The following is a 24,696-nucleotide window of genomic DNA, read 5'->3' on the forward strand; positions in this document are numbered from 1 at the left end:
AAAACTCGAAATAAAGGACTTTAAAAAAAAAACCAAAACAACACAGAAGAGCGTAAACGAATGAACGCGAAAAGCGCAATGAACGTGGCAAAAGAACACAGCGGGGGCCTTTCAGGGGCACAGAGCGACCATAAACAGCCATTCTGAACCGCGGAAAAAGAAAGACTGAGGAGCACGCTCACACTTCGGGCGGGAAGACAGTCGCACATGTGCAGTGCGTATGTTCACGTGGGGGCTCGCAACTTTTTTGTTGCTAGGAAGATTACCGATCCAGGGGCGTCACCCAGTCGTGAGAACAAGCAGCCTGCTTGTCCTCGGAGAAATCTATTTACATACAATGAAAGGCAGTGCATGCAAATAGATCTCATGCATATTCATTGGGGAAATCTTGAAAACATGACTGGGTTGTGGCCTTTGAAGACCAAAGTTGCTCACCCCTGAGTTAACTGTATAGTAAAAGGAGGCACAAGAAATGAGGGGGAATGGGTTGAACTCAGACTCCCATGAGTATCCCCTTACAAATTCTCTTCAGGGATTTCTTTTTTTTATTAATATCACAATCAGCTACACTGAAAACTGGTTCTCTAGCTGATCCAGGAGTTAGTGCCTATGATTTTTTAGTCAAGCTTTCTCTCCATCATTTTTCTTTTGCTCTTTGTTCTCCATATCTTTATTTACCCTCTAATTTAATGCTCTCCTGAGATTTTATTGTGAACTGCCTAGATGCCACCTGGCGACCGGTGGTATATCAAATGGAATTAAAAAATAAAATAAATAAATAAAATAATCCAGAAATTGCATGGTATGTTTATATCATCTACTAGAGGCAGAGAAAATACTGAAGACCTAACATTGCACAGTGCCATTATAGGGAAAAACACACAAAACTGTTTTATTTCTCTGTCTCCATCCACTGGTAGAAGGCCATAATCCAGAGATTCTGGACTGGTCTGATGAAGACAATAAGAAAAAATCCATATTAGATTAGAACTAAGAGGTTAGAAGGGCCACATCCACCTTGGCCAACATTAACACGGTGCAGGATGTCAGCCATCATAATGTTATGATGCATGGATGCACAGGGGAAGTGGATAGTCAATAGAGGGTAGTTTTATTTCAATACCAGGGCAGACAGCAGGTATTGGGTGTGGGGGGGGGGGAGGGGGGCAGGGGATGCAAGAGCACAAGGGAATATCCATGTTTGGCAGAAAACACTCCTTTGGAGCCTGTGAGTTTCTCAATCTCCCAATCTTTTGCCGTGTAAATATTGATCGCAAGTTGCAGTGATGGAAACCTGCACCTAAGAATTTTGTTTAAATGTTGCTGTTAAAGAAACAAGTAAATGATGAAGCATTACATAGGGTGTTGGACTCATTGGGTTGGGAGAGGTGCAAAGTATTGCCATACTGGGACAGACCAAAGGTCCATCAAGCCCAGCATCCTCTTTCTAACTGTGGCCAATCCAGGTCACAAGTACCTGGCAAAATCCCAAAACAGTACCATACATTTTATGCTGCTTATTCTAGAAATAAGCAGTGGACTTTCCCCAAGCCCATTTTAATAATGGTCTATGGACTTTTCTTTTAGGAAGCCATCCAAACCTTTTTAAACCCTGCTAAGCTAACCGCTTTTACTACATTCTCTGGCAACAAATGTCAGAGTTTAATTACAGGTGAGGAGTCTTCTTAACACAAATGCAGACAATGAGCTGTGGTGTATGTGTGAGGCTAATTTGCGGTTGGCGGGTGACTACTGAAAGGTGTCTGTGGTGACTGAAGGTAGCAGCTGCCAGGGCTATGACAAGGATTCCCCCAGGTGCTGGGGCACTGAGGAAGGGAGCATTATGCTGGCAGTTTATACAGGTTACTTTTAAGACTCAGGTTCAGTTAAACTAAAAAAGGTATGGTCTCTTCATTAGAGGGGAACCGAAAAGGGATTGTGGTGGGGGAGGGGCAGGTAGAATGGGGGGCAGGAGGACAGATGGTAACCCTACCTATATTAAATACCACATGGCCTATCAGTGTCTGCCCATCCAAGCCAACTGCTCAACTCTAGAATCCCTCTTAGATATGTTTATGTTAAGCTCAAGAAAACAAGTTGGTTTTCCACAGAAACTCAGATTATCTGAGTGTTGTATTGTGAAAGAGGCTTTATGATGTATAGTTATGTTCCAGCTTGAGTTAGGTTTCATTTTATTTATTTATTTAAAACATTTATATCCTGCCTAACACTAAGCAGCTCACAATAAAAACATACATAAAATGAAACAAAAATAAAAAACATGAACTAGCACAAAAATATAAACTAAAAATCCAAAATTAATGAAGCCAATTATTCAATTAAATGTCACAGTTTAAGAACTTCACAAACATGGACTTCAACCTAGCCCTGTTTTTTCAAGGGTTGCCTATCTAAATACAACATACCAACCATTTTTGCCCCCTCAGCTTGGGAATCATCTCGGTGTATGGCTGATTATATTCTCTTTGTCCATGGAGAAAGTGAAGTTGAAGTTGCTTACCTGTAAAGTAGGTCCTCCATGGACAGCAGGATAAATCAGCCACAAAACCAGTGGCATAGCTAAGACTGAATGGGCCCCAGGTGTAAAATTTAAGATGAGCCCCTTCTATCACCATAACTAAAGTAGTGGGGACAGAGGGGGGGAGGAGGATTCCTTTCTGAGCTCCAGTAAAAACCATGCAAAAAACAAACATATTCCAGACCTATACAGAAAGCCTGTCATTTTTTATTTAGTATTACATTTATATCCCACATTTTCCCACTGATCGCAGGCTCAAAGTGCCTTACAAAGTCTGTAGTGCAAGCTACAGTCCAAGAAAAACAATTATACAAATTGAGAATAAAGATATAAAATAACAATTAAACATCAAAAGGCAAGTGATAATGACAGGTAATTATTGACCTTGGATCTGAGTTTATAGTAATAGTTAATTCAAGTTAGGTTAAACCTGGGGAATAAGCCTCCTTAAACAAAACTGATTTCAATAATTTTCATAGTAATAAAAGTAGAAACTGATATGCAAAGCTGACATATTACAATTATTAAAGTCAGAAAAAAATACTTTTTTCTACCTTTCTTGTCTGAGCATTGCTTTGGTCCCAATGTCTCTTCTCTGCTTTTCTCTGTTTTTTTTTTAATTATTTTTATTAATTATTTAAAGCCTATGGGCCTGTAAGTACATGTTTAAAAAAGTCTCCCACATAGAATTTCCCTTTGAAAATATAGGGCTGGTGCCTTGCCAGTGTGTTGTTCAGCCATCCTATCCTTCCCCAGTCCTGCCCCTTGTGGTATGACTAAAAATTCTCAAACTATGAAACTGTGCAACCTCTGGTAATTTTCTAAAAAAAAGAAAAGTGGGGTACCAGATCAGGTCAGTGGCAGCCTTCACTTTCTACTCAAGCTGCAATGACTCGAGCTGCAATGGGGAAAAGGAAACAAGTTCAGAAAGCCTCCAGGTCATTCAGCAACCTGGTAGAGGAGTGTGGTAGCCGTGTTAGTCCACTCTTAAGGTTATCAATAGAAATCAAACAAAATAAAACATGGAAAAGAAAATAAGATGATACCTTTTTGTATTGGACATAACTTAATACATTTCTTGATTAGCTTTCGAAGGTTGCCCTTCTTCCTCAGATCGGAAATAAGCAAATGTGCTAGCTGACAGTGTATATAAGTGAAAACATTCAAGCATTACTTTGACAGTCTGACAGGGTGGGAGGAGGGGGGTGGGTAGGAAGTATGCATGGGGACATCAAAGCATATCATTGATATTCTAACAGGGTGGGTGTGGATAGGTGAGGGGAGGGTGATCAACAGAGACATACAGCTTTATGGTTTATAATGGGCTAGGAACCCCAGATCCTTGTTAAGTCCTTTCTTTTGGGTGTTTGATGTCCCCATGCATACTTCCTACCCACCCCCCTCCTCCCACCCTGTCAGACTGTCATAGTAATGCTTGAATGTTTTCACTTATATACACTGTCAGCTAGCACATTTGCTTATTTCCGATCTGAGGAAGAAGGGCAACCTTCGAAAGCTAATCAAGAAATGTATTAAGTTATGTCCAATACAAAAAGGTATCATCTTATTTTCTTTTCCATGTTTTATTTTGTTTGATTTCTATTAGCAACCTGGTAGAAATTCACTACTGAATGTAGGTTATTTTATGAGCAGGTGGGGGAGCACTTTTTAGTCCCCAGTTCCAACCGGATAACTGGCTGGTTATGTGGCTACTACTACTACTTAACACTTATATCTTTTGAAAACTGATCTCTCAATTTAAAAAATTGAAAAAAGACATACAGTAAAATTCATTGGCTTTTGCTTGTATAATTCTTTCTGCGGAATTTTTTTTCTCCTCACACAAGTTGTAGGAAATTAAAGCCTAGGGCAAAAGATTTTTAAAAGGTATACATACAGACTTGTAGGCTTTTGCATATTTTAATCCTGTCCTTAAAATCTGCATGGTAGACTATCAAGCTGAATATCTGAAAAGTACCTCTCATATGCATGAAATTCCAAGTGAACAAGTTTCTCATATTCTTCAGTGGCTCTTCTCGCTCTTTGGTGTTTCTGATCCAAAACCTCTCTATCATATGATAACTTTTCAAAATATTTTATGGAAGACCTTTCAGCATTTTCTCCTAATGTGGGAAAAAAAGGGAATAAATCAGCTAGTGGGTTTTTTCAATAGCTTATCAATTTTTTTTAAACTTTCATTCATTTAGGGCTCTTTTTACGAAGCTGCACTAGCGATTCCGGTGTGACAAATGCAACAAAGCCCATAGGAACTGAATGGGCTTCATCGCATTTGCCATGCCAGAATCACTAGTGCAGCTTTGTAAAAGGAGCCCTTAATACAGAACTGTTACAAACAGTACAACTGATCAAGAGCCTGAAATGCTTAAAATTACTTAGGGGTCCTTTTACTAAGCCTTAGTGCGCCCTTACACAGGTCTTCCTTGCATGCTAAGGCCATTTTTACTGTAGCCATAACAACCCTGACTTTATATTCTTTGCATTAATGACCATGCGCTAATGTTGCTGTTAGTGCATGAGAAAAAAGGCAGTGGGAATGACCAATGAGATGAATCAAGATAGAAGCACAAGTCCTTTATTCATATATACACCAGCGTTTGCTTGAAGATAGCACATTAACCCTGGATTCTATATAGCGCACCTAGAGATCCTTGCCAAAATCCAAGCATATTCTATAACTAAGTATGTAACTTAATTAGCTTAACAAGCTAATCAGCATTAACAGCTCTTAACAATAATGAGCACTAATTGGTAATCATTAGAATTTATGCACACAATTGACTAAGTGCATTCTGTAATGCGGTGTTCCTAACTACTAATGTGCACAGGCAAAAGGGGGAGTGGTTATAGGTAGGGAAATGGGAGTTTCGTGGGTGTTCTGAAATTTATGCACATAGTTATAGAATATAGCCCAGTGCGCCTAAATCTATGCACCAGGATTTCCGTCACATTTACACTGGTGTAAATGGAGGTGCATAGTTTTGGGCGTGAGATATTAACTAAGCATATTCTATATACTGTGCCTAAATCTAGGCACCACTTATAGAATACGCTTAGTTGGCTTTGATTTCCGCGCCAATTTTTTAGGCTCCAAATGTAGAATCTCCCCCTAAAGAAAAACAGCAAACTTCACTCAAAGATGGACTCAACACAGTCTATATTTCAGCCTCTGCATTCATCAGGAGTCCCTACAAATATTACAACATATTTTTAAAAATGTAAATGTCAGTACATAGTATGCGAAACCAAACAGATGTTTTAAAACAAATAGAACACTAGTACAGATGTATAAAATGTATAAAAAGTGACAAAGCATGTCTACAATAAAATGTGCATGTACATGGGTAAGTACCCACACATAATGAAAGGGCTAGTGGGATATTTATATTAAAATTGTGTAAGAGGTGATAACTAAAACAAAATCAATAAAATCCAAGGAAAAAGAAGGGTGATGATAAAATGTTGTGAATTCACAAAAATAGAAATAATAGAAATAAAAATGGTTAGTACATACCAAAGTTAGGATCAATGTAAAAGTGTGCTGAAAAGAGACAAGCGACACTAGAGACCTAATGAATTAATTGAAAAATGGTGTTTGTAAAAAGATTATTAAAAAGGTGGAAGTTTGTTCATTTAGAAGATATTATAAAACTATGTGACTGATAAACAGGATAAAAACCTACAATTTATCATAAAAAGGTACATTTAAATGCTATCCTATGGGAAGCTAAGGGCTAGACTCTATAGGCTCCTTTTACCGCTTGCTATACAGGAAGTACCGCTGGGCTACTGCTGCAGCCTGGTGGTACTTCCGACCCCTAGCACACCGTAATTTCTGGCGCTTCAAAAATGTATTTATTTTTGTAGTGCTGGAGTGTACCTGGCGGCAATCACTGCCCGGTTACTGCCGGGTTAATGCATGAGCCCTTACCGCCACCTCAATGGGAGGCGGTAAGTGCTCCCTCCAGAAATAGCCATGTGGCAAGCGCTTTACTTGCCACCCGGGCATTTCCTGTTGGAAAGTGAGACTTCCTTTTTACCAGCTGCGGTAAAAGGGGGCCTTGGCGTACATGTAAAACACTCGCTGATGCCAGTGCCGGCCCCCTTTTGCCGCAGCTTGGTAAAAGGGGCCCTATATATGGTGCCTAAAAATTCTGCACGAAAAAAATATGCCTAGGTGTATTCTCTAAAGTATGCCTAAATTTTATAGAATAGGCTTAAATTTCAATGCGGTACATAGAATAATGCTGAGCGCCTCTCCACATGACCAAATTTAGTCATGACCATTTATACTATTTTACTTGGCGTAAATCCTGATGCCTATTACCATCTGATGCCTCTCTGTCCCACAATAAATAATAGTATATTACTTTATATGATTAAGAGTATTGCCACTTTGTCATCACTCCTATATTCTTTTGACATTATTTATTTGGGGGTGTTTTCCCCTTTATATAAGCTATGAACGTAAGACAAAATGCTTGAATAGATTTTGCATTCATGTAGCCCTCTTCCAGAAATACCTGACGCCAATTGGGGCGTCCCTGCTGCAGGGTCAACTAGAAGCAAAAGGATCTTGGATTCTCTACAGAAAGAATTATTTCAGCAGTGGGTGATGGAACCAATGCAGGATGGAGCTATTCTAGACCTTGTGCTTACAAACAAGGACATTGTTTCTGATGTTATGTTGGGAGATCATGATATGGTTCAATATTAAGACAAAGGGGGGAGAGGGCTTAGTCAAGATTGAAGGTCCTAGATTTTAAAAGAACTAACTTTGCAGAGATGGGGGAATTTCTCAAGGAAGAGTTGGTTGGATGGGAACAGCAGAAGGAAGTACAACAGCAGTGGGCGAAACTGAAAGGAGCTATTTTTAAGGCGACTAACCTTTACGTTAGAAAATTACATAAGAGTAAGAGGAAAGTAAGGCCACTTTGGTTCTCAAACAAAGTAGCTGAAAAGGTAAGGTAAAGAAGATTAGAACATTTAGGAAAAAGTATCCAAACTAACAAGAATATAGTATTAATATTAGCATATTCCTAACAGCATAGCTAGCAGACCACCGCCAAGGCAGAGGTATCCTATAGGACCATCTCCCCCTCCCCACACCTACCTAAGAAGCGATAATAAAGTGATACCCCTCCCCCATGCCTCGATTCCCCTATCATCTTCTCCCCCCCCAAAAAAAAAGAGGAAAGGGGGGAGAATAAGGAGGGAAGAATAAGAGGGAAGATGAAAGGACACCTGCAAGAGAGGGAAAAGCATCCACCCCTACGACCCTCAGTTGTACCTCATCTATCATACATACTCATGTGTTCCCCAGATCAGAGCCCTCCCCCCAGAATAATCATCCCCTTCAATGATAGAGTAAGTTCCATCCAGAGATAACATTTGGGATCCAATGTTATGTTCCCCCCCCCCCCCCCCCCACACACATTAACAGCGTACTTAAAATATTCTGAACATTCTCTTCAGTTATACATCCTTAACTAGATGGCATAAATTAGGAAGTATATAAATGAGAATCAAACATCTCCCCCCCCCCAAAAAAAAGGGGGGAGGGGAGAGGATAAGGAATGGAGAGGGGAAAATGAAATCCACGAGATTGAATGCTATGAGAGCCTATCCGTGATCATAATCTATTCTGCACAGGTTAATCATATCGGTTTCTATCTGTCCCCGCTCAAATGACATACATTTTGAAATAATAAAGATCCTCAGTCATTCTTTATTCTTTCGGGCTTCCTTACAAAGCTGTCTTCTGAGTAGGACAGGTCTTCGATAATGACTCCAAAAATGTAACCGCATCCCCTGGCTGTGTAAACTAGCGACTTTGGCCCTCATGATCAATCCGGAGCTTTGCGGAGAACATCAAGGCAAAACGCATTTGAAGTTTAACCAGCGAGGTACACACGGAAGCAAAATTCTTTCTCTGTTTCTATACTTGAAACGAATAATCTTGAAAATAGAGAATTTTTTAATTTTGGTATTTTAAAGGGATTCCTCCTCGGATGATTCGAAGTATTAGTTGTTTATGACCACAGTTTAACACTCTCAGAACTGCCACTCGGTTTCGCCCTCGAGGCGTGTGCTGGGCCCAGCCTATGAGTTCTTTCAATCCAGAAATGATGCAGTTGTGATTCTAGGCTAGTGTTGAGGGCAGCCAGGATTCCAAAAACTCCACGAGATCTAGTGTTCCAACTATCTCAGATAATCCTATAAGACATAAATTATTATGCCTCAACCGATTTTCTAGGTCATCTATTTTTTGCTCCAAATCAGTCACTTTTTGCTGTAGTGGCTCCCTCTCCACAGCCAACTCTCACGTCTGATTTTCAAGTGTGGAGGTACGCTGCAAACCTTCATCAAGATCCAGACATACATTATCAATACACTCATGTGCCTCCTCTGGTCTGTCCAACAGTCATTGTAGTTTAGCATCCAACGCGGCTTCCACCGCCGCCTTCACTTCAGCCGCTAATTCAGTCGTCCAAACATTGTTCCCCGCAGGGCTTGAAGGCGCACGAGTAACTGCCATCTTATGCTCTGTGCCCTTCTGCCGCTTTCATCTTTCTGTGGTGGTTTTGATGCCATATTCCACTACACTCCCTTCTGAAAGCACCCTGTAGTACTCAACCGTAAATCACTGTCCACCTACATTCGGTTTGGGATGTTTCTGCAAACAAATAAGCTGCTTAAATGCAGGTCAGTGGCTAACTCGCAGGAGCTACAACATCGTGCGACTGCTCCCGGCCATGGCGATCATGTGACCACCTGTCTAACCTCTTCAATACCTCAGAGTCTGGAGTGGTCCTGGAGGACTGGAAAAGGGCAGATATGGTCTCGCTGCACAAGAGCAGAAGGAAGGAGGAGGTTGGGAATTACAGACCTGTCAGTCTGACCTCTGTGGTGAGTAAACTAATGGAAATGCTTCTAAAGCAGAGGACCATGAGGTCTCTCAAACTGAATGGACTGCAGGACCCGAGGCAGCATGGCTTCACTAGAAGCAGGTTGTGTCAAACAAATCTGATTGATTTCTTTGACTGGGTGACCAAACAGTTGGACGTGGGAAGGGCGCTAGATGTGGTGTACTTGGATTTTAACAAAGCCTTTGACATGGTTCCACACAGGCAACTGATAAATAAACTGAGTGCCCTTGGTATGGGACCTTAAGTGACTGACTGGGTCAAAAACTGGTTAAATGGGAGGATACAGAGGGTAGTGGTAAATGGAGCTAGCTTAGAGGAAAAGGGATGTTATCAGTGATGTACTGCAGGGATCTGTCCTCGGGCCGGCCCTTTTTAACATCTTTGTGAGTGATATTGCGGAAGGGCTGTTTGGTAAGGTTTGTCTGTTTGCAGATGATACCAAACTCTGTAATAGGGTGCACACCCCAGAGGGAGTGAATGGCATGAGGAAGGATCTATCGAAACTTGGTCTGAAAATTGGCAACTAAGATTTACCGCTATGAAATGCAGGGTCATGCACTTGGGTTGCAATAATCCAAGGGAACAGTACAGTATAGGGGGTGAAGTGCTTCTTGTACAAAAGAAGAGTAGAACTTGGGGGTGATTGTGTCCGAAGACCTTAAGGTGGGCAAGGAGGTAGAAAAGGCGACGGTCAAAGCCAGAAGGATGGTCGGGTGCATAAGGAGAGGGATGACCAGCTGGAAAAGAGGTGATAGTGCCCTTGTATATATCTCTGATGAGGCCTCATTAGGAGTACTGCATGCAATTCTGGAGACCACACCTACAGAAAGATATAAAGAGGATGGAGTCAATCCAGAAGGTGGCTACCAAATTGGTAAATGGTCTCTATCATAAAACATATAGGGACAGGCTTATGGACCTCAACATGTATAAGCAAGAAGAGAGGCAAGAGAAAGGGGATATGATAGACATGTTTAAATACATCAGTGGCGTTAATGTACAGGAGGTGAGCCTTTTTCAAATAAAGGAAAACTCTGGAATGAGAGCGCATAGGATAAAGTTAAGAAGACAGAGGTGTAGGAGAAATCTGAGAAAATACTATTTCACAGAAAGGATGGTGCATACGTGGAATGGCCTCCTAGTGGAGGTCATGGAGATGAAGACTCTGTCAGAATTTAAGAAAGCATGGGACAGGCACATGAGATCCCTTAGGAAAAGAAGGAGGGGAAGGCTGGATGGGCCATTTGGCCCTTATCTGCTGTCATGTTTCTATGTTTGTACTTGACATTACGTCTACTGTAGATTTTGTGTTTTAATGACATGCTCACCATGAAAAGAACCAAAGTGAGAATACAAATTGTACAAAAGAAAATTTGTTGAAGAGAAAAAAATGCTAAGCTTAGAAAAAGCTCCTTCCAGCAACAGCTCACGTAACTCATCAGTTTCACTATAATATATACATATCTTTGGAGAACGGTTGCTAAGCAGAATAAACTAATGCACTAAGATTCACCAATCTTAATTTGCAGGGTAAAACTTTGAATACTTTTCCCTGTAGAACTTCTTGTAATGTGTCACAGAACCAGAAATATAAATCAATCCTTTGAAAGATTCCAAGGACCAACAGAATTTAAAATGTTGAGCATTCTAGGCTGTTCCTTCTGAATTTAAGCCACTTCTTTTCAGACTCAAGAGCAGTAGGGGTGTCCTCTGGCTAATCTAGCCCCTCTTGTCCTGTTTGCTCCTGGCTCACCGGACCTGTTCCCTGGCTCCATAGTTCCACTGCCTTTTTGTCTACAAATTAAGCCCTTCTCCTTCTTATGGTTTATTCCTGGGGGGAATTCTATGCAACTGTACAGTGCAGAATTTGATGCAAAGAGCATATCATACGAAGAAAGTCATTGCATGCTGCTATTTCAGAGAGATCTGCTTTTACCAAGTAGGTGGAGCCACCTGAATACACCACTTGGTCCTTGTGAGTCCCTGATGCAGCCCTTGCATGGGCGAAACATGGCTGTGTTGGGCTTTTAGATGGTGTGTTGTGGTGAATAAATATCTTAACCTTGTCATTCAAACTGTGGATCATCTCATATTAAGTTTTGCTGTTCAGTGAATATAGCCTACGAGAACAGTGGAGTTGCTCACTACTAATGCAGCTGATAATGACAATGATGATGATAAAGCATTCACACAGAGATTCCCTTGATCAACACCTGCAGACCCTGTCAGAAGACATCAGTAGTTTTTCAGCCTAGTCTGTCTTTGGAATTTTTATCAGACTGATCACTCCACTTCCTGCCAGTGCAGTTGATGAACACCTTTTTAGCTGTGCTGGATTAATGACTCACAAGCATACTTGCATGAGTGGCACTCATTTTCAAAATTTTGTTTTACAAAAAGCAAAGTGGATTGAATTGTAGAACAGTAAAGGTATTGGGATAAAAACATTAACAATAGTTCCATCCACCATAGTTGCAGTACTTTTACTTTTCACTCAAAAAGTATTTTATTAGGCAATAATTTTTTAACTTTCATTTAACTTTTGATGCGTTCTTCACTATACTTTTCACTTTTATTTGTACTTTCACTTAAGTAATTTGAACAACACTGGTGTCATGGGTGAGGGAGCGATACAGTGATAGCTGGGGAGGGGAGGAAATAGAATGAGAGGTAGGGTGTGTGCCTGGAGGAGAAAGAATGAGAGGTGGGGGTATTGTATGCAGGAGAAGACTTTGGGGGGGCAGACAGAATTAGAGTTAAAGAGAGAGAGAGAGGCTGAGGCCTGAGAAAGGAAAAGGCAGGAAGGGATTTCAGGGGTAATTCTGCACAAAACACTACAGATGTATGTAACCCCGCACCTCTGGCTCAGTTCCACCCTGGTGTTTCGCTCACACCCCCTGGGACTGGGGTCACACAACCAGAATACTTCTGCACACACACAGCTCCCATGTGCTGGATCACTCGAGCTAGGTGCAAGCCGGGGCCAGAATAACTCTGGTAGGCCAAGGGTACTCTTTCTCTGGGCACTTCAACTCCAAAGATTAGTCAGCAGTCTAAGAATTGAACAATTTGCTTTACTAACAGTAACCTGGAAAAAAAACAGTTCATAAAGTTGTCAACTTGGTCTGTACAATTCAGTGTGTTTTTCTTCAGATGGTCAGCGCACGTGGAGGGGCATTTTCAATAGCGCATCTAAGTTGGACTTTGGACGTTTTGTGCTAAACATACCAAATCCGAATAGGAAATATTCATTTTTGGAAAAATACCGTTTTGAACTAGGTTTTGGGCTTTGTTGGTTTCTCTTTTATTTTTTTGAAAAAACCCAGCAAAAGTTTAAAACACATACAATCAAGGCACTGGAATGTCAGAGGGTCCAGAATTTTTAGTAGACTGTTCCCCCATACATCACAGGAGAGAGCAATGGAGCACCCCAGGGGCCACTGCTGTGGACTTCATATAAATGCTCCCAGGTACACATCTCACCATTAACCCCTTGTCTTCTGAGCCCTCCTAAACCCACCCAAAACCCACTGCCCCCAACAATACACCACTACAATAGCCCTTATGGGTACAGGGAGGACCTATATGACACTTTTCACCACAAGTGTAATAGGTAGGGGGGGGGGTATGGACATGGGTCCACCTGTCTAGGTGCACTGCACTGACCACTCCACTATTCCAGAGACCTGCATGCTGCTCTGATAGACCTGGCTATAACATCTGAGGCTGCCATAGAGGTTGGTGAGTAATTTTTCTATCCACTTTTGTTTTTGGTGGGGGGTGTGAGGGGGGTCAGGGACCATTAGGGAGTAAGGGAGGGTCATTCCTGATTCTCTTCAGTGGTCATATTCCATACCCTAGTACAGTCAATGGCAATAAGTCATCTGGACTACTGCAATGCACTGTACGCTGGCTGCAAAGAACAGACTATCAAAAATCTCCAAACAGCCCAGAATACCGCCGCCAGACTCATATTTGGAAAAACCAAATACGAAAGTGCAAAACCCCTAAGAGAGAAACTTCACTGGCTTCCACTCAAGGAACGCATTGCGTTCAAGATCTGCATGATTGTACACAAAATCATTCATGCAGACGCCCCGATCTACATGCTAAACCTCATGGACTTGCTCCCCAGGAACGCCATAAGATCATCCCGCAAATTTCTCAACCTGCACTTCCCCAGCTGTAAAGGACTAAAATACAAGCTGATACACGCCACCACCTTCTCTTACATGAGCACGCAGCTGTGGAATGCATTACCTACAGCCCTGAAAGCTATTGACGAAATAACCAACTTCCTTAAATCTTTGAAGACACATCTCTTCAACAAAGCCTACAAAGAGAACCCATAACCTCACAAAACTACCTCACTAATCCTTCTAATTATTAAAGTCCACCTTCCATACTATCCTGCCTAACACCTTCCTTTTCTCTTCTCTTATTTAATCTCTATACAATACTAAGTAGAGAGTGTTATTAAGAACAAAATTACAGAGCATATTCAAAAGCATGGATTAATGAGACAAAGTCAACATGGATTTAGTGAAGGGAAATCTTGCCTCACCAATCTACTACATTTCTTTGAAGGGGTGAGCAAACATGTGGATAAAGGGGAGCCGGTTGATGTTGTGTATCTGGATTTTCAGAAGGCGTTTGACAAAGTACCTCATGAAGACTCCAGAGGAAATTGGAGAGTCATGGGATAGGAGGTAGTGTTCTATTGTGGATTAAAAACTGGTTAAAAGATAGAAAACAGAGAGTAGGGTTAAATGGTCAGTATTCTCAATGGAGAAGGGTAGTTAGTGGGGTTCCCCAGGGCTCTTTGCTGGGACCGCTGCTTTTTAACATATTTATAAATGACCTAGAGATGGGAGTAACTAGTGAGGTAATTAAATTTGCTGATGACACAAAGTTATTCAAAGTCGTTAAATCGCGGGAGGATTGTGAAAAATTACAAGAGGACCTTAAGAGACTGGGAGACTGGGCATCTAAATAGCAGATGACGTTTAATGTGAGCAAGTGCAAAGTGATGCCTGTGGGAAAGAGGAACCCGAATTATAGCTACGTCATGCAAGGTTCCACGTTAGGAGTCACGGACCAAGAAAGAGATCTAGGTGTCGTCATTGATGATATGTTTAAACCTTCTGCTCAGTGTGCTGCTGTGGCTAAGAAAGCAAATAGAATGTTATGTATCATTAGGAAAGGAATGGAAAACAAAAATGAGGATGTTATAATGCCTTTGTATCGCTCCATGGTGCGACCGCACCTCGAATATTGTGTTCATTTCTGGTCACCGCATCTCAAAAAAGATATAGTGGAATTAGACAAGGTGCAGAGAAGGGCGACAAAAATGATAAAGAGGATGGGACGACTTCCCTATGAGGAAAGGCTAAAGCGGCTAGGGCTCTTCAGCTAGGAGAAAAGGCGGCTGAGGCCTATAAAATAATGAGTGGAGTTGAACGGGTAGATGTGAAGCGTCTGTTCACGCTTTCCAAAAATACTAGGACTAGGGGGCATGCGATGAAGCTACAATGTAGTAAATTTAAAACGAATCAGAGAAAACATTTCTTCACTCAACGTGTAATTAAACTCTGGAATTCATTGCCAGAGAATGTGGTAAAGGCGGTTAGCTTAGCGGAGTTTTAAAAGGGTTTGGACGGCTTCCTAACGGAAAAGTCCATAGACCATTATTAAATGGACTTGGGGAAAATCCACTATTTCTGGGATAAGAAGTATAAAATGTTTTGTACTTTTTTGGGATCTTGCCAGGTATTTGTGACCTGGATTGGCCACTGTTGGAAACAGGATGCTGGGCTCGATGGACCTTTGGTCTTTCCCAGTATGGCAATACTTATGTACTTATGTACCTGATATCATGGAAGGACTATGTCATAACAAACTCTGTAAGCCACATTGAGCCTGCAAATAGGTGGGAAAATGTGGAATACAAATGCAATAAATAAATTTAGGGCACATTTTTGCCCCTTATTCATTTTAAAAATGAGTCTAGCCCCAAGCATTTAAATGTTTGCCCAGGACATTTTTGTTTTGTTCCATTATGGCTGTAAAATGTCCAAATGTTAGGCACGCTAAGCCCGCCCTATTCCCACCTCCGCAACATCCCCGACACCCCCCTAGCGATTTGAATACATTGCAAACAAAATGCATAAACATCTGCAAAACAGGTTTCAAAAATACCGAATTGAACATTTTGAGAAGAGGAGTGTGGTAGCCGTGTTAGTCCACTCTTAAGGTTATCAATAGAAATCAAACAAAATAAAACATGGAAACGAAAATAAGATGATACCTTTTTTATTGGACATAACTTAATACATTTCTTGATTAGCTTTCGAAGGTTGCCCTTCTTCCTCAGATCGGAAATAAGCAAATGTGCTAGCTGACAGTGTATATAAGTGAAAACATTCAAGCATTACTATGACCCTGTCAGACTGTCATAGTAATGCTTGAATGTTTTCACTTATATACACTGTCAGCTAGCACATTTGCTTATTTCCGATCTGAGGAAGAAGGGCAACCTTCGAAAGCTAATCAAGAAATGTATTAAGTTATGTCCAATAAAAAAGTTATCATCTTATTTTCTTTTCCATGTTTTATTTTGTTTGATTTCTATTGATAACATTTTGATTCTTTGTAGTTGTGTATATTCTTCTATGTTTTTTGTATCTGTCACTGTGTATGTTCCAGACTAGGACAATTGTGTACACCGACTAGGACAATTGGATATTGTGGTTTAGAAATGTTTTAAATAAATAAACTGAAATAAAATAAGCATTCTATAGTGTATTCCCCTATGGAATTAGTTTTGTATAATTTAGCAAGCTCCTGTTGCCTTTAAATATTTATTTGTTGCATTTGTACCCCCACATTTTCCCACCTATTTGCAGGCTCAATGTGGCTTACATAGTACCATGAGGTGTTAGCTTTTCTGGTGATGAAACAAATACAGAGTGATGTTGTTACAGATACATTAGAGAATCAAGAGAGGAAGAGAAATATATTGTTCACTGCAAGTTTTGGTTTCGTTGTGTTGCTGAGTTCAGGCACTTAAGTTGGATCAGTAGGCAACTAATGCCTTCTCGAACAGATCGGTCTTTAGTGATTTCTGGAAGTTAAGGTGATCCTGCGTTGTCTTTATTGCTTTCGGTAATGCATTCCATAGTTGCATGCTTATATAGGAGAAGCTGGATCCATAAATTTGTATTTGAGTCCCTTGCAGCTAGGGTGGTGAAGATTTAGGTATGTTTGTGATGTTCTAATTGTGTTTCTGGTTGGTTTGTTGTCCTCTGCTCACGTGTTGTTTCTCTTGGTATCTCTGAACACATACACACACCTCATAAAGCCCATATCACCTTAACAAGACCTATTTTACCCTTTTTACACCCAGTCCCTAAACATAATTTGCTCCTTTACAAAGAAGGCTTGCAGGGCTCCCACAGCATTACATGAAGCAATGCCTTACGAAACTGGGCAGGTTGAGACAATCTTACCTTTCAACCCACTCAAAGAAGCATTTTATAACCACATTTATCTCTGTTAAATGAAATTTAACAATGTTAACGATAGCTTTATATTGTTAAATCAAAAAGTATACTCACCCGAGGTAACTGCTGTCAAATAAAAGCTTTGTGATGTTAAGAGAAATAGAAAACACTGATGAGCCTGCATAGTGTTAAAAACACTCTTATTAGGTGTACCTTCAAGGTGTGTAAAATTAACATACTGAGCGCTTCCGGGTATGCACACTTTAATATGGAACAGAAACAAGACCATGCTTGCATGTACTTGCATCTGTAGACTGAACAGTATTTCGAGTTCAATTAAATAATACAATTATCTGGCAAAATGAAATAAAAAAAACCCTTAAATATATTTCTTTACAGTATCTCTTGAATAGTAAATTACTGCCTTCTACTTTGCTGTATGTTCTCATATCTGAACTGGTCCTGCTGAAAACTTGAATCTTTGTAGGCTGTGATGTACTAAAAATATAGGGGTCCTTTTACTAATGTAACACCCACTCTCCCACTGGATTTCGGAATGTGGAATTTCATGTGTCACGAGGGCCCATTGTCACGGTTGTGACTGTATTCCATGCCTGCGCTCGCCTCGCCTCCTGGTGGCCGGGCCCTATGGCTGTGTGGACTGTCTTCTTCTTATTTCCCAGACATGTTCCAGAGTTCATTCCATTCCTGATGTTCTAGCACTCCAGATTTGCCCTGGTGTTTCTGCTGCCAAGTCTCACCTGTGACCTCATCTGTAATTGCCTTTATTTAGCACCTGGGAACTTTCAGACTTGCCTTTGCAACAGAGATCTTCAGATGAGTTTTTGTCTGTGTGTGCTTGTTGCAGTCCCAGCCCTGCTAGTTCTTGTCTTGTTGTCTTCAGCTTCAGTTCCCATCCTGCTTATACCAGCCTGTCTGTGTTCAGCCTCACTTCCTGTTTGGGTGGTTCACCTGCTGCTGCTGTCACTGGCAGTGGTCCAAGGGCTCACTACTCCGGACTTCCTGACAGTTGTGACACCCATATAGTGATAGAGGACCTGTAGTGATAACTAGTGTTGTTGTGGAGGGATGGCAGAGGGAGTAGCCCTTGCAGAGTTTCAATTCAACCCAAGCCAAGGAGGCGGGATGAACATGAGATAAAAGGAACAAGATAAAGAGTGAATGGCAGGAGCGTGTAGCTACCACTGAGCGAACCTGGCAAAATGCCCAGGGCCACCCAATAGTAGGGGTCACCTGTGATAGTGAACCCTCACTCTCTCCTCCCCAACTCTGTCATTCCTCCTTTCTCTGCCAACCTCACCCCCCAACGGGGTCAGCATCTCTTTAACAGGTCCCCCTCCCACCTGTGGACCTCAGAATAGCGCCAGATTGCTGGAAGATAGCAAATAGTAGCAACAAGCTGCTCGGTCCCACCAGAGCCTCTCCTGTGCTGCACCCCGCACACTGGAAATTACATCAGAGGGGCAGGATACAGCACAGAAAGGCCCTGGCAGAGTCAGGCAAAGGCAGCATTTCTCAGATGCTGTCTCTACTGGCAATCCAATGTTGTTTTGAGGACCAAGTGGGTGGGGGTAAGGTTTAAAAAGATGCTGGGCCCATGAGGTGGGCCTTGAAGAAATTCCAGACTTGTGCAGGGGAGGGGAGTTAGACACATGCTGGACTGGTGGAGGGGGGAGAGAGTAGATAGATGCTGGAAATGGAAGGGGGAAATCAGAGAGAAGAGAGGGAGATTGGGGGGGGGGGAAGAGAGACCTGGATCAAAGGGGTGGGGGATGCTGGAACTGAGGGTGCAAGCAGAGGAAAGAAACAGACAGACAGAGAGAGAGACCTGGAACAAAGGGGAGGAGGGCGAGGGACTCGGAGGATGCTGGGAAGAGAGAAAAACTGGACCGGGAGGGAGGGGGAGGGAGAGAGAGAAAGAGAGAGACTGAACTAGGGTTGGGGGTGGAGGAGGAAGAGGATAGAGAGGAGAGAAGTTGGACACGGGGAGGGACAAGGACACAAAGCGGGATGATGGACAGGGTAAGATAGGGACCACTAGGAGAGATGATAAATATGGGGCAAAAGAGGGTCACTGAGAGGCCAGATGTTGAACATGGGGGGAAAATAGGGACGGGGGCACAGGGGAAGACAGGACAAAGAGGAACATAAGGAAAACTAGATAGTGGACATAGAGAGAGAAGAAATGTCAAAAAGTCAGGAGACCCTGAAAAGAGAGTTAAGATTAAACAGAGAAAAGTGAAAGAGAGACATTGGGACCAATGCAATGATTAGACAACAAAGGTAGAAAAAAGTATTTATTCCCCTGAAATGTGCATCTCTGATAGCTTGTATTGTATTTTAGTTTCTATTTCTATTACTGTGACAGGTTTTCTATACAGGTCTAGAATGTATTTGCTTTTAGCACAGCTTGCTTACTGGAGGTCTTAATGGGTTCCCCTCCCCCATCCCCACTACCTTGGAAGAAATGGCATTATAAGGGGGCCCATCTTCATTTTTTCACCTGGGACCCATTGAGTCCTAGCTACATCACTGGTGAAGGGGTCTTTGGTTACCTTAACTCCTGCCCAGACCTACGGAAAAGAGGGCGGGTCCCATACTTTGTGAACTAAAATCAACACAGAACATTGGTATGCAACTTCTGCCACAAAGAAGGGTGACAACAGATGACCCACAAAAGGGGGAGAGAGGCTGATGGTAAGATCCTGGAGGGAAAACACATCCCAGGGGGGAGAGCAGGAGATAGGGGATCCCTATTCTTGAGACCTGAAAGAAGTAGCTGGAAGGGCCAGAAAGGATCCCCCCAAAAGGATCAGGTGTGAGAAAGAATAATTAGAGGTTCCTGAGTTAGAGGTGTGAGGGTTTCCAAGGTCTGGGATGAAACAAATTTATGTGGCTGAGGAGTCTGACGAATGACTGAACCAGAGTAAAAGCTGAAGTGGGAAGTGATTACCATCTGTGAGATTCAACTTAAATATGTACGTTTATGTTTATTCTGTTACTTGATATACCACCTTTACTCAAGAGGAGACCAAAATGGTTTATAAAAAATGAAAAAAAAAACCCAAAACGTGGGAAGGAACTCCATTTATGATAAAAAAGAAAACACTCATACAATATTATTAAAAAAAAGCTTTTTTAAAAATATTTAAAACTGAGCAGGTTCGTACAGGTTGCATTGGGTGCCACCCCTCTGATGAGAGATTAAAACCCAATTGAAAGTAATGTGATTTCAATAAGGTTTTGAATTTAGAAAGGGAGAGCTCAGCTCTAATATGTGGTGGTAGGTCATTCTAGAGACTTGGTGCCAAGAAAAAGAATGTAGAGGCCCTAGTGGATTCATGATGAGCAAATCTGGGGGACTGAAACACTAAACGATGAGCATCAAGGGACCAAAAGGAGCAAAAAAGGATATAGAAGATAATCAGTGACGAAAGGTAAAGAGGACTGCCTAGGTGCAGTACATTGTGGGCAATGAGTAAAACTTTGAACCAGATACAAAACTATTGGTAGCCAATGTAAGTTGCCAGCAGGCCACCACCTTCAGGCCTTCCTGCAGGTATGAACTTGGCTGACCCTGAAAGGGCCCGTCCCTGGACACAGCACTCCCAGAAGCAGACTCAAAAAATATGCTTAAAACCGCTTTATTCCATCAGCAAGGCCAAGACATTTCCTCTTCCAGACACAATCCTTGGTTACAACACAACACATATCACCCCTTGTTTTTTTTTTTTGTTACATTTGTACCCTGCGCTTTCCCACTCATGGCAGGCTCAATGCGGCTTACATGGGGCAATGGAGGGTTGTGACTTGCCCAGAGTCACAAGGAGCTGCCTGTGCCGGGAATCAAGCTCAGTTCCTCAGTTCCCCAGGACCAAAGTCCACCACCCTAACCACTAGGTCACTCCTCCCCCCCCCCCCCCCCGCCGGCCACAGTTTCTGGATACAGTTTAAATCATTCCCTGCTTCCCCAGCATGGCCTGATTCCTGGACACTGTTTTAAATCACTCACTTTTACCCCAGCATGGCAGTGTTCTGAACACAGTTCAAGTCACTCACTACTTACCCAGCATGTCACCGCTTCTGGACACAGTTCAAATCACTCACTGCTTCCCCAGCATGGCATGACTTCTGGACACAGTTCAAATCACTCATTGCTTCCCCAGCATGGCATGACTTCTGGACATAGTTCAAATCACTCACTGCTTCCCCAGCATGGCCAGGTTCCTGGACACAGTTCAAGTCACTACCTCTTTCTCCAGCCGGGTCTGACTTCTGGCCACAGCTGAAATCATTTACTGCTTTACAGCATGGCACCTCTCTCCCCCTTCACTGGCTTCCAATCAGATACCGCATACAGTTCACGCTTCTCCTTCTTACCTACAAATGCACTCAGTCTGCAGCCCCTCATTACCTCTCTACCCTCATTTCCCCTTACGTTCCCGCCCGTAACCTCCGCTCACAGGTCAAATCCCTCCTCTCAGTACCCTTCTCCACCACCGCCAACTCCAGGCTCCGCTCATTCTGCCTCGCCTCACCCTATGCTTGGAATAAACTTCCTGAGCCCTTACGTCAAGCCCCCTCCCTACCCATCTTCAAATCCTTGCTCAAAGCCCACCTCTTCAATGTTGCTTTCGGCACCTAACCTTTATACTTTTCAGGAAATCTAGACTGCCCCTATTTGACTGACTGTACATTTGTCCTTTAGATTGTAAGCTCCTTTAAGCAGGGACTGTCCTTCTATGTTAAATTGTACAGCGCTGCGTAACCCTAGTAGCGCTTTAGAAATGTCAAGTAGTAGTAGTAGTAGCATGGCACCTCTCTCCCCCTTGAGTGGAACAGCTGCTTAACTTTTCCTCCAAGCTTTCCCCAGCCTTGAAGGAGGTTTGTTATGAAGCCTTTCAACTTCTTCCCTTGTACCTGAGCTAGAGCGGCAATCTCCATGGGCTCACTTCCCTAGTCATCTTGGGCTTGGATCTCCTCTCCGACCTCTTTCTGCACCTCCCATTCCATGGGCTCCTCTCCCTTTATGGTCCCCAGCTGGTCCTCTCCCTCCTGATTATTCCTCCTCAGCCAATCCCCCTCCTCTCCCTCGGGATCCTGGAACTTGTAGTTCCCTTGCTGCTCCCTTTGTTTGCCCCCAGGGCGTTGCAGGGGTTCTTGGGAACTGTAGTCCTCCTCCCTTCTCCGGCTCTTGGGAAACTTATGCCTCCATGGGGGCATGGCTTCCCAGCCCCTAGGATCCTGGGACTTGTAGTTGGAATCCCAGGTATGAAACCTACCCATCTTGCTCCTCTCCAGGATCCCTTCTTCCCTGACCCTCAGGGGTTCCTCACAAGGTGTAAAAATAATGGAATAATATGATCTAGATCTTTATGCTTGGTACAGCAAATGTGCAACAGAATTCTTTAAAGTTTGAAAGCAGAGGGGATCTTCTCGGTGACTGAAGTATGCCGGCACTTTTGCGTTGGCCACCGAGACAAACAGATCTACTGACAGAAATCTCCAGCGAAGCACGAGACTCTGGAACGTGTCATCGCTAAAAGTCCACTCCCTGATAATCAGAGAGGTGCAACTGAGAAAGTCCATCTGCACGTGTTCCACCCCTGCCATAAGGACCACCGACAGATCTAACAGATGACTCTCAACCCAGCCTAGAAGAAGCGACCTCTAGCTCAAACTGAAGACCTTTGTCTCTTCTTGGCGATTGAGATAGGCCACTGCAGTGGCATTCTCAGACAGGACGCAGACTGACCTGCTTTCTAGCAATGGACAAAAGGCTCAAAATGCTAAGCGTATTGTCCTCGACTCTAAGAGGTTGATGGAGCTATTTGCCTCCTCCGGAACCCAGAGACTTTGAGCAAATTATCCCAGACAATGTGCTCCCCAGTCCTTCAGACTGACATCCGTCGTAACCATTGGCCACTGTGGAGCATCCAGCGGCCTTCCCCTGGGAAGATGAAGGTAAGGAGATACTGAGAGGGCTCCAAATCGAAGAAGATAAGGAGGAACTGAGAGAGCTCAAAATCGCCTTTCAACAGGGCTTACTACGTAACCAAGGACAGCAGACAAAAAAAAAAAACTGGGTAACTGGCAAAGTACCTTGTAGCTTCTTTAGGAGTGACTTAGCGACGCCCAACCAACCCTCTCGGTAAAGGTGAACTAGAATACCCTCCAACCTGAAAGTTGCAGCCACTACTACCATAAAGTTGGAGAAAGGTCGATGTCAGACCTGCGAGTTCTCATACCAAATAGAGCGCTGCCGAGCACGGAACTCGGACCAGGCTCTGCCTAGCAGCCGGACAACCCCGGGTGTCACCTGCGCTGACCGCCGTTTCCCACAGGTTGAGCCCCTAGGTGCGGGCAGCCTGCAGGGCTTACGAGAAGGAGCAGGAAGTGGGGTGATGAACGTGACAGCCAGACAGGCAACAGGCAAGAAAGTGAATCCAGGTACAGGCAGTAGGCAGGCAGCAGACACAAGAGTAATGCAGGTACAGGCACAGTCAAGAGGTAGACAGCTGACACAACAGTAATCCAGGTACAGCTACCAGAAGTACTGTGGCAACTGTTGAAGGATGAGAAGCCTGTGGAAAACAGCCCTGACAACTTCCGCTCTGAGACAAGGATGTCAGGGAGACTCGAGAGTAATGGCAACTTCCTTGTAAACTCAAATGCACTTTGCTTCTGTCTTCTCCAAACCAGCAGAGCTGACAAAACAAAACTGGAAACACTAACGACAGCAAAGACTAGTAAGAAGGGAGTGTCAGCAGGATTAAGCATTACAGGAGAGAGACCTTGACTGGTTTATATGAAGACTATGGAGAATCCAAAGGACTTTGAAAGTCAGTGACATGCAGGAAGGAAGAAGAATTGCAAATCATAAGAAAAGGGGAAGAACTGTGAAATCAGCTATAGAAATAGTGCTAACTATGGCCTTGCCCAGCGCTATAGACTTATGCCTAGAGCGTGCCACATGCAAGCCTAAGAAAAGTGCTTCAATTGACATTTTCTAAAAGAAAAAAGAAAATATTCCAAACATATGGGAGGAGCACGGGGAGACCATGGACATGGCCTGAGAATGGCAAAGACAAACCAAACTCGGGAATCAATACAAAGTTATATAGGGGAAAGAGAAAGGGAAATGGGACTTAATATACCGCCTTTCTGTGGTTTTTTGCAACTACATCCAAAACGGTTTACATATACTCACTTGTACCTGGGCAATGGAGGGTTAAATGAGTTACCCAGAGTCACAAGGAGCTGCAGTGGGAATCGAACCCAGCTCTCCAGGATCAAAAACCGCCGCACTAAGCACTAGGTTACTCCTCCACTCCATGGAATACATGGTATAAAGATCAGAGAGGAAAAATAAAAACCTCAAAGGGCAGTGCAGCTAGCTGAGATCCCGGGGAACTGGGGTAGACCCCCACCGTAAACCCCTGCACCCAGAGAAAAGGAGATTTTTTTTTACCTAAGACCTGGTACAAGAGCGAGTTTGCACTAGTAAGTCTATCGTAAATGTGCCTTCCTGCCATGCTGAGCACCAACTCACCCTAAGCTGAAGCATCAAGGCACAGAATTGCCCCTTTTTGTGGCATTCTATGTTCTGAGTCCGAGAGACTGAATTTCCAGAACAGCCATGCATGAACAGCTAGAAGATATGGAAACTGTAGGAATATGTGAAAGA

General features: G+C 42.9%; 1 protein-coding gene across 1 annotated transcript in view; it reads right to left on the minus strand.

The window, feature by feature from the left end:
* LOC115480953 (disintegrin and metalloproteinase domain-containing protein 10-like) overlaps positions 1–17,172 on the minus strand; it is a 261,843-nt gene extending 244,671 nt beyond the window's left edge. Inside the window, exons 1-2 of the mRNA XM_030219937.1 lie at positions 17,103–17,172; positions 4,518–4,662 (exon numbers count right to left, since the gene is read on the minus strand). Coding sequence (XP_030075797.1) covers positions 4,518–4,662; positions 17,103–17,172 — 215 coding nt within the window. The remainder of the gene's footprint in view (positions 1–4,517; positions 4,663–17,102) is intronic.
* Positions 17,173–24,696: the final 7,524 nt, after the last annotated feature.

This window comes from Microcaecilia unicolor, chromosome 11 (genome assembly GCF_901765095.1).
Source record: "Microcaecilia unicolor chromosome 11, aMicUni1.1, whole genome shotgun sequence".
Taxonomy (NCBI): Eukaryota; Metazoa; Chordata; class Amphibia; order Gymnophiona; family Siphonopidae; genus Microcaecilia; species Microcaecilia unicolor.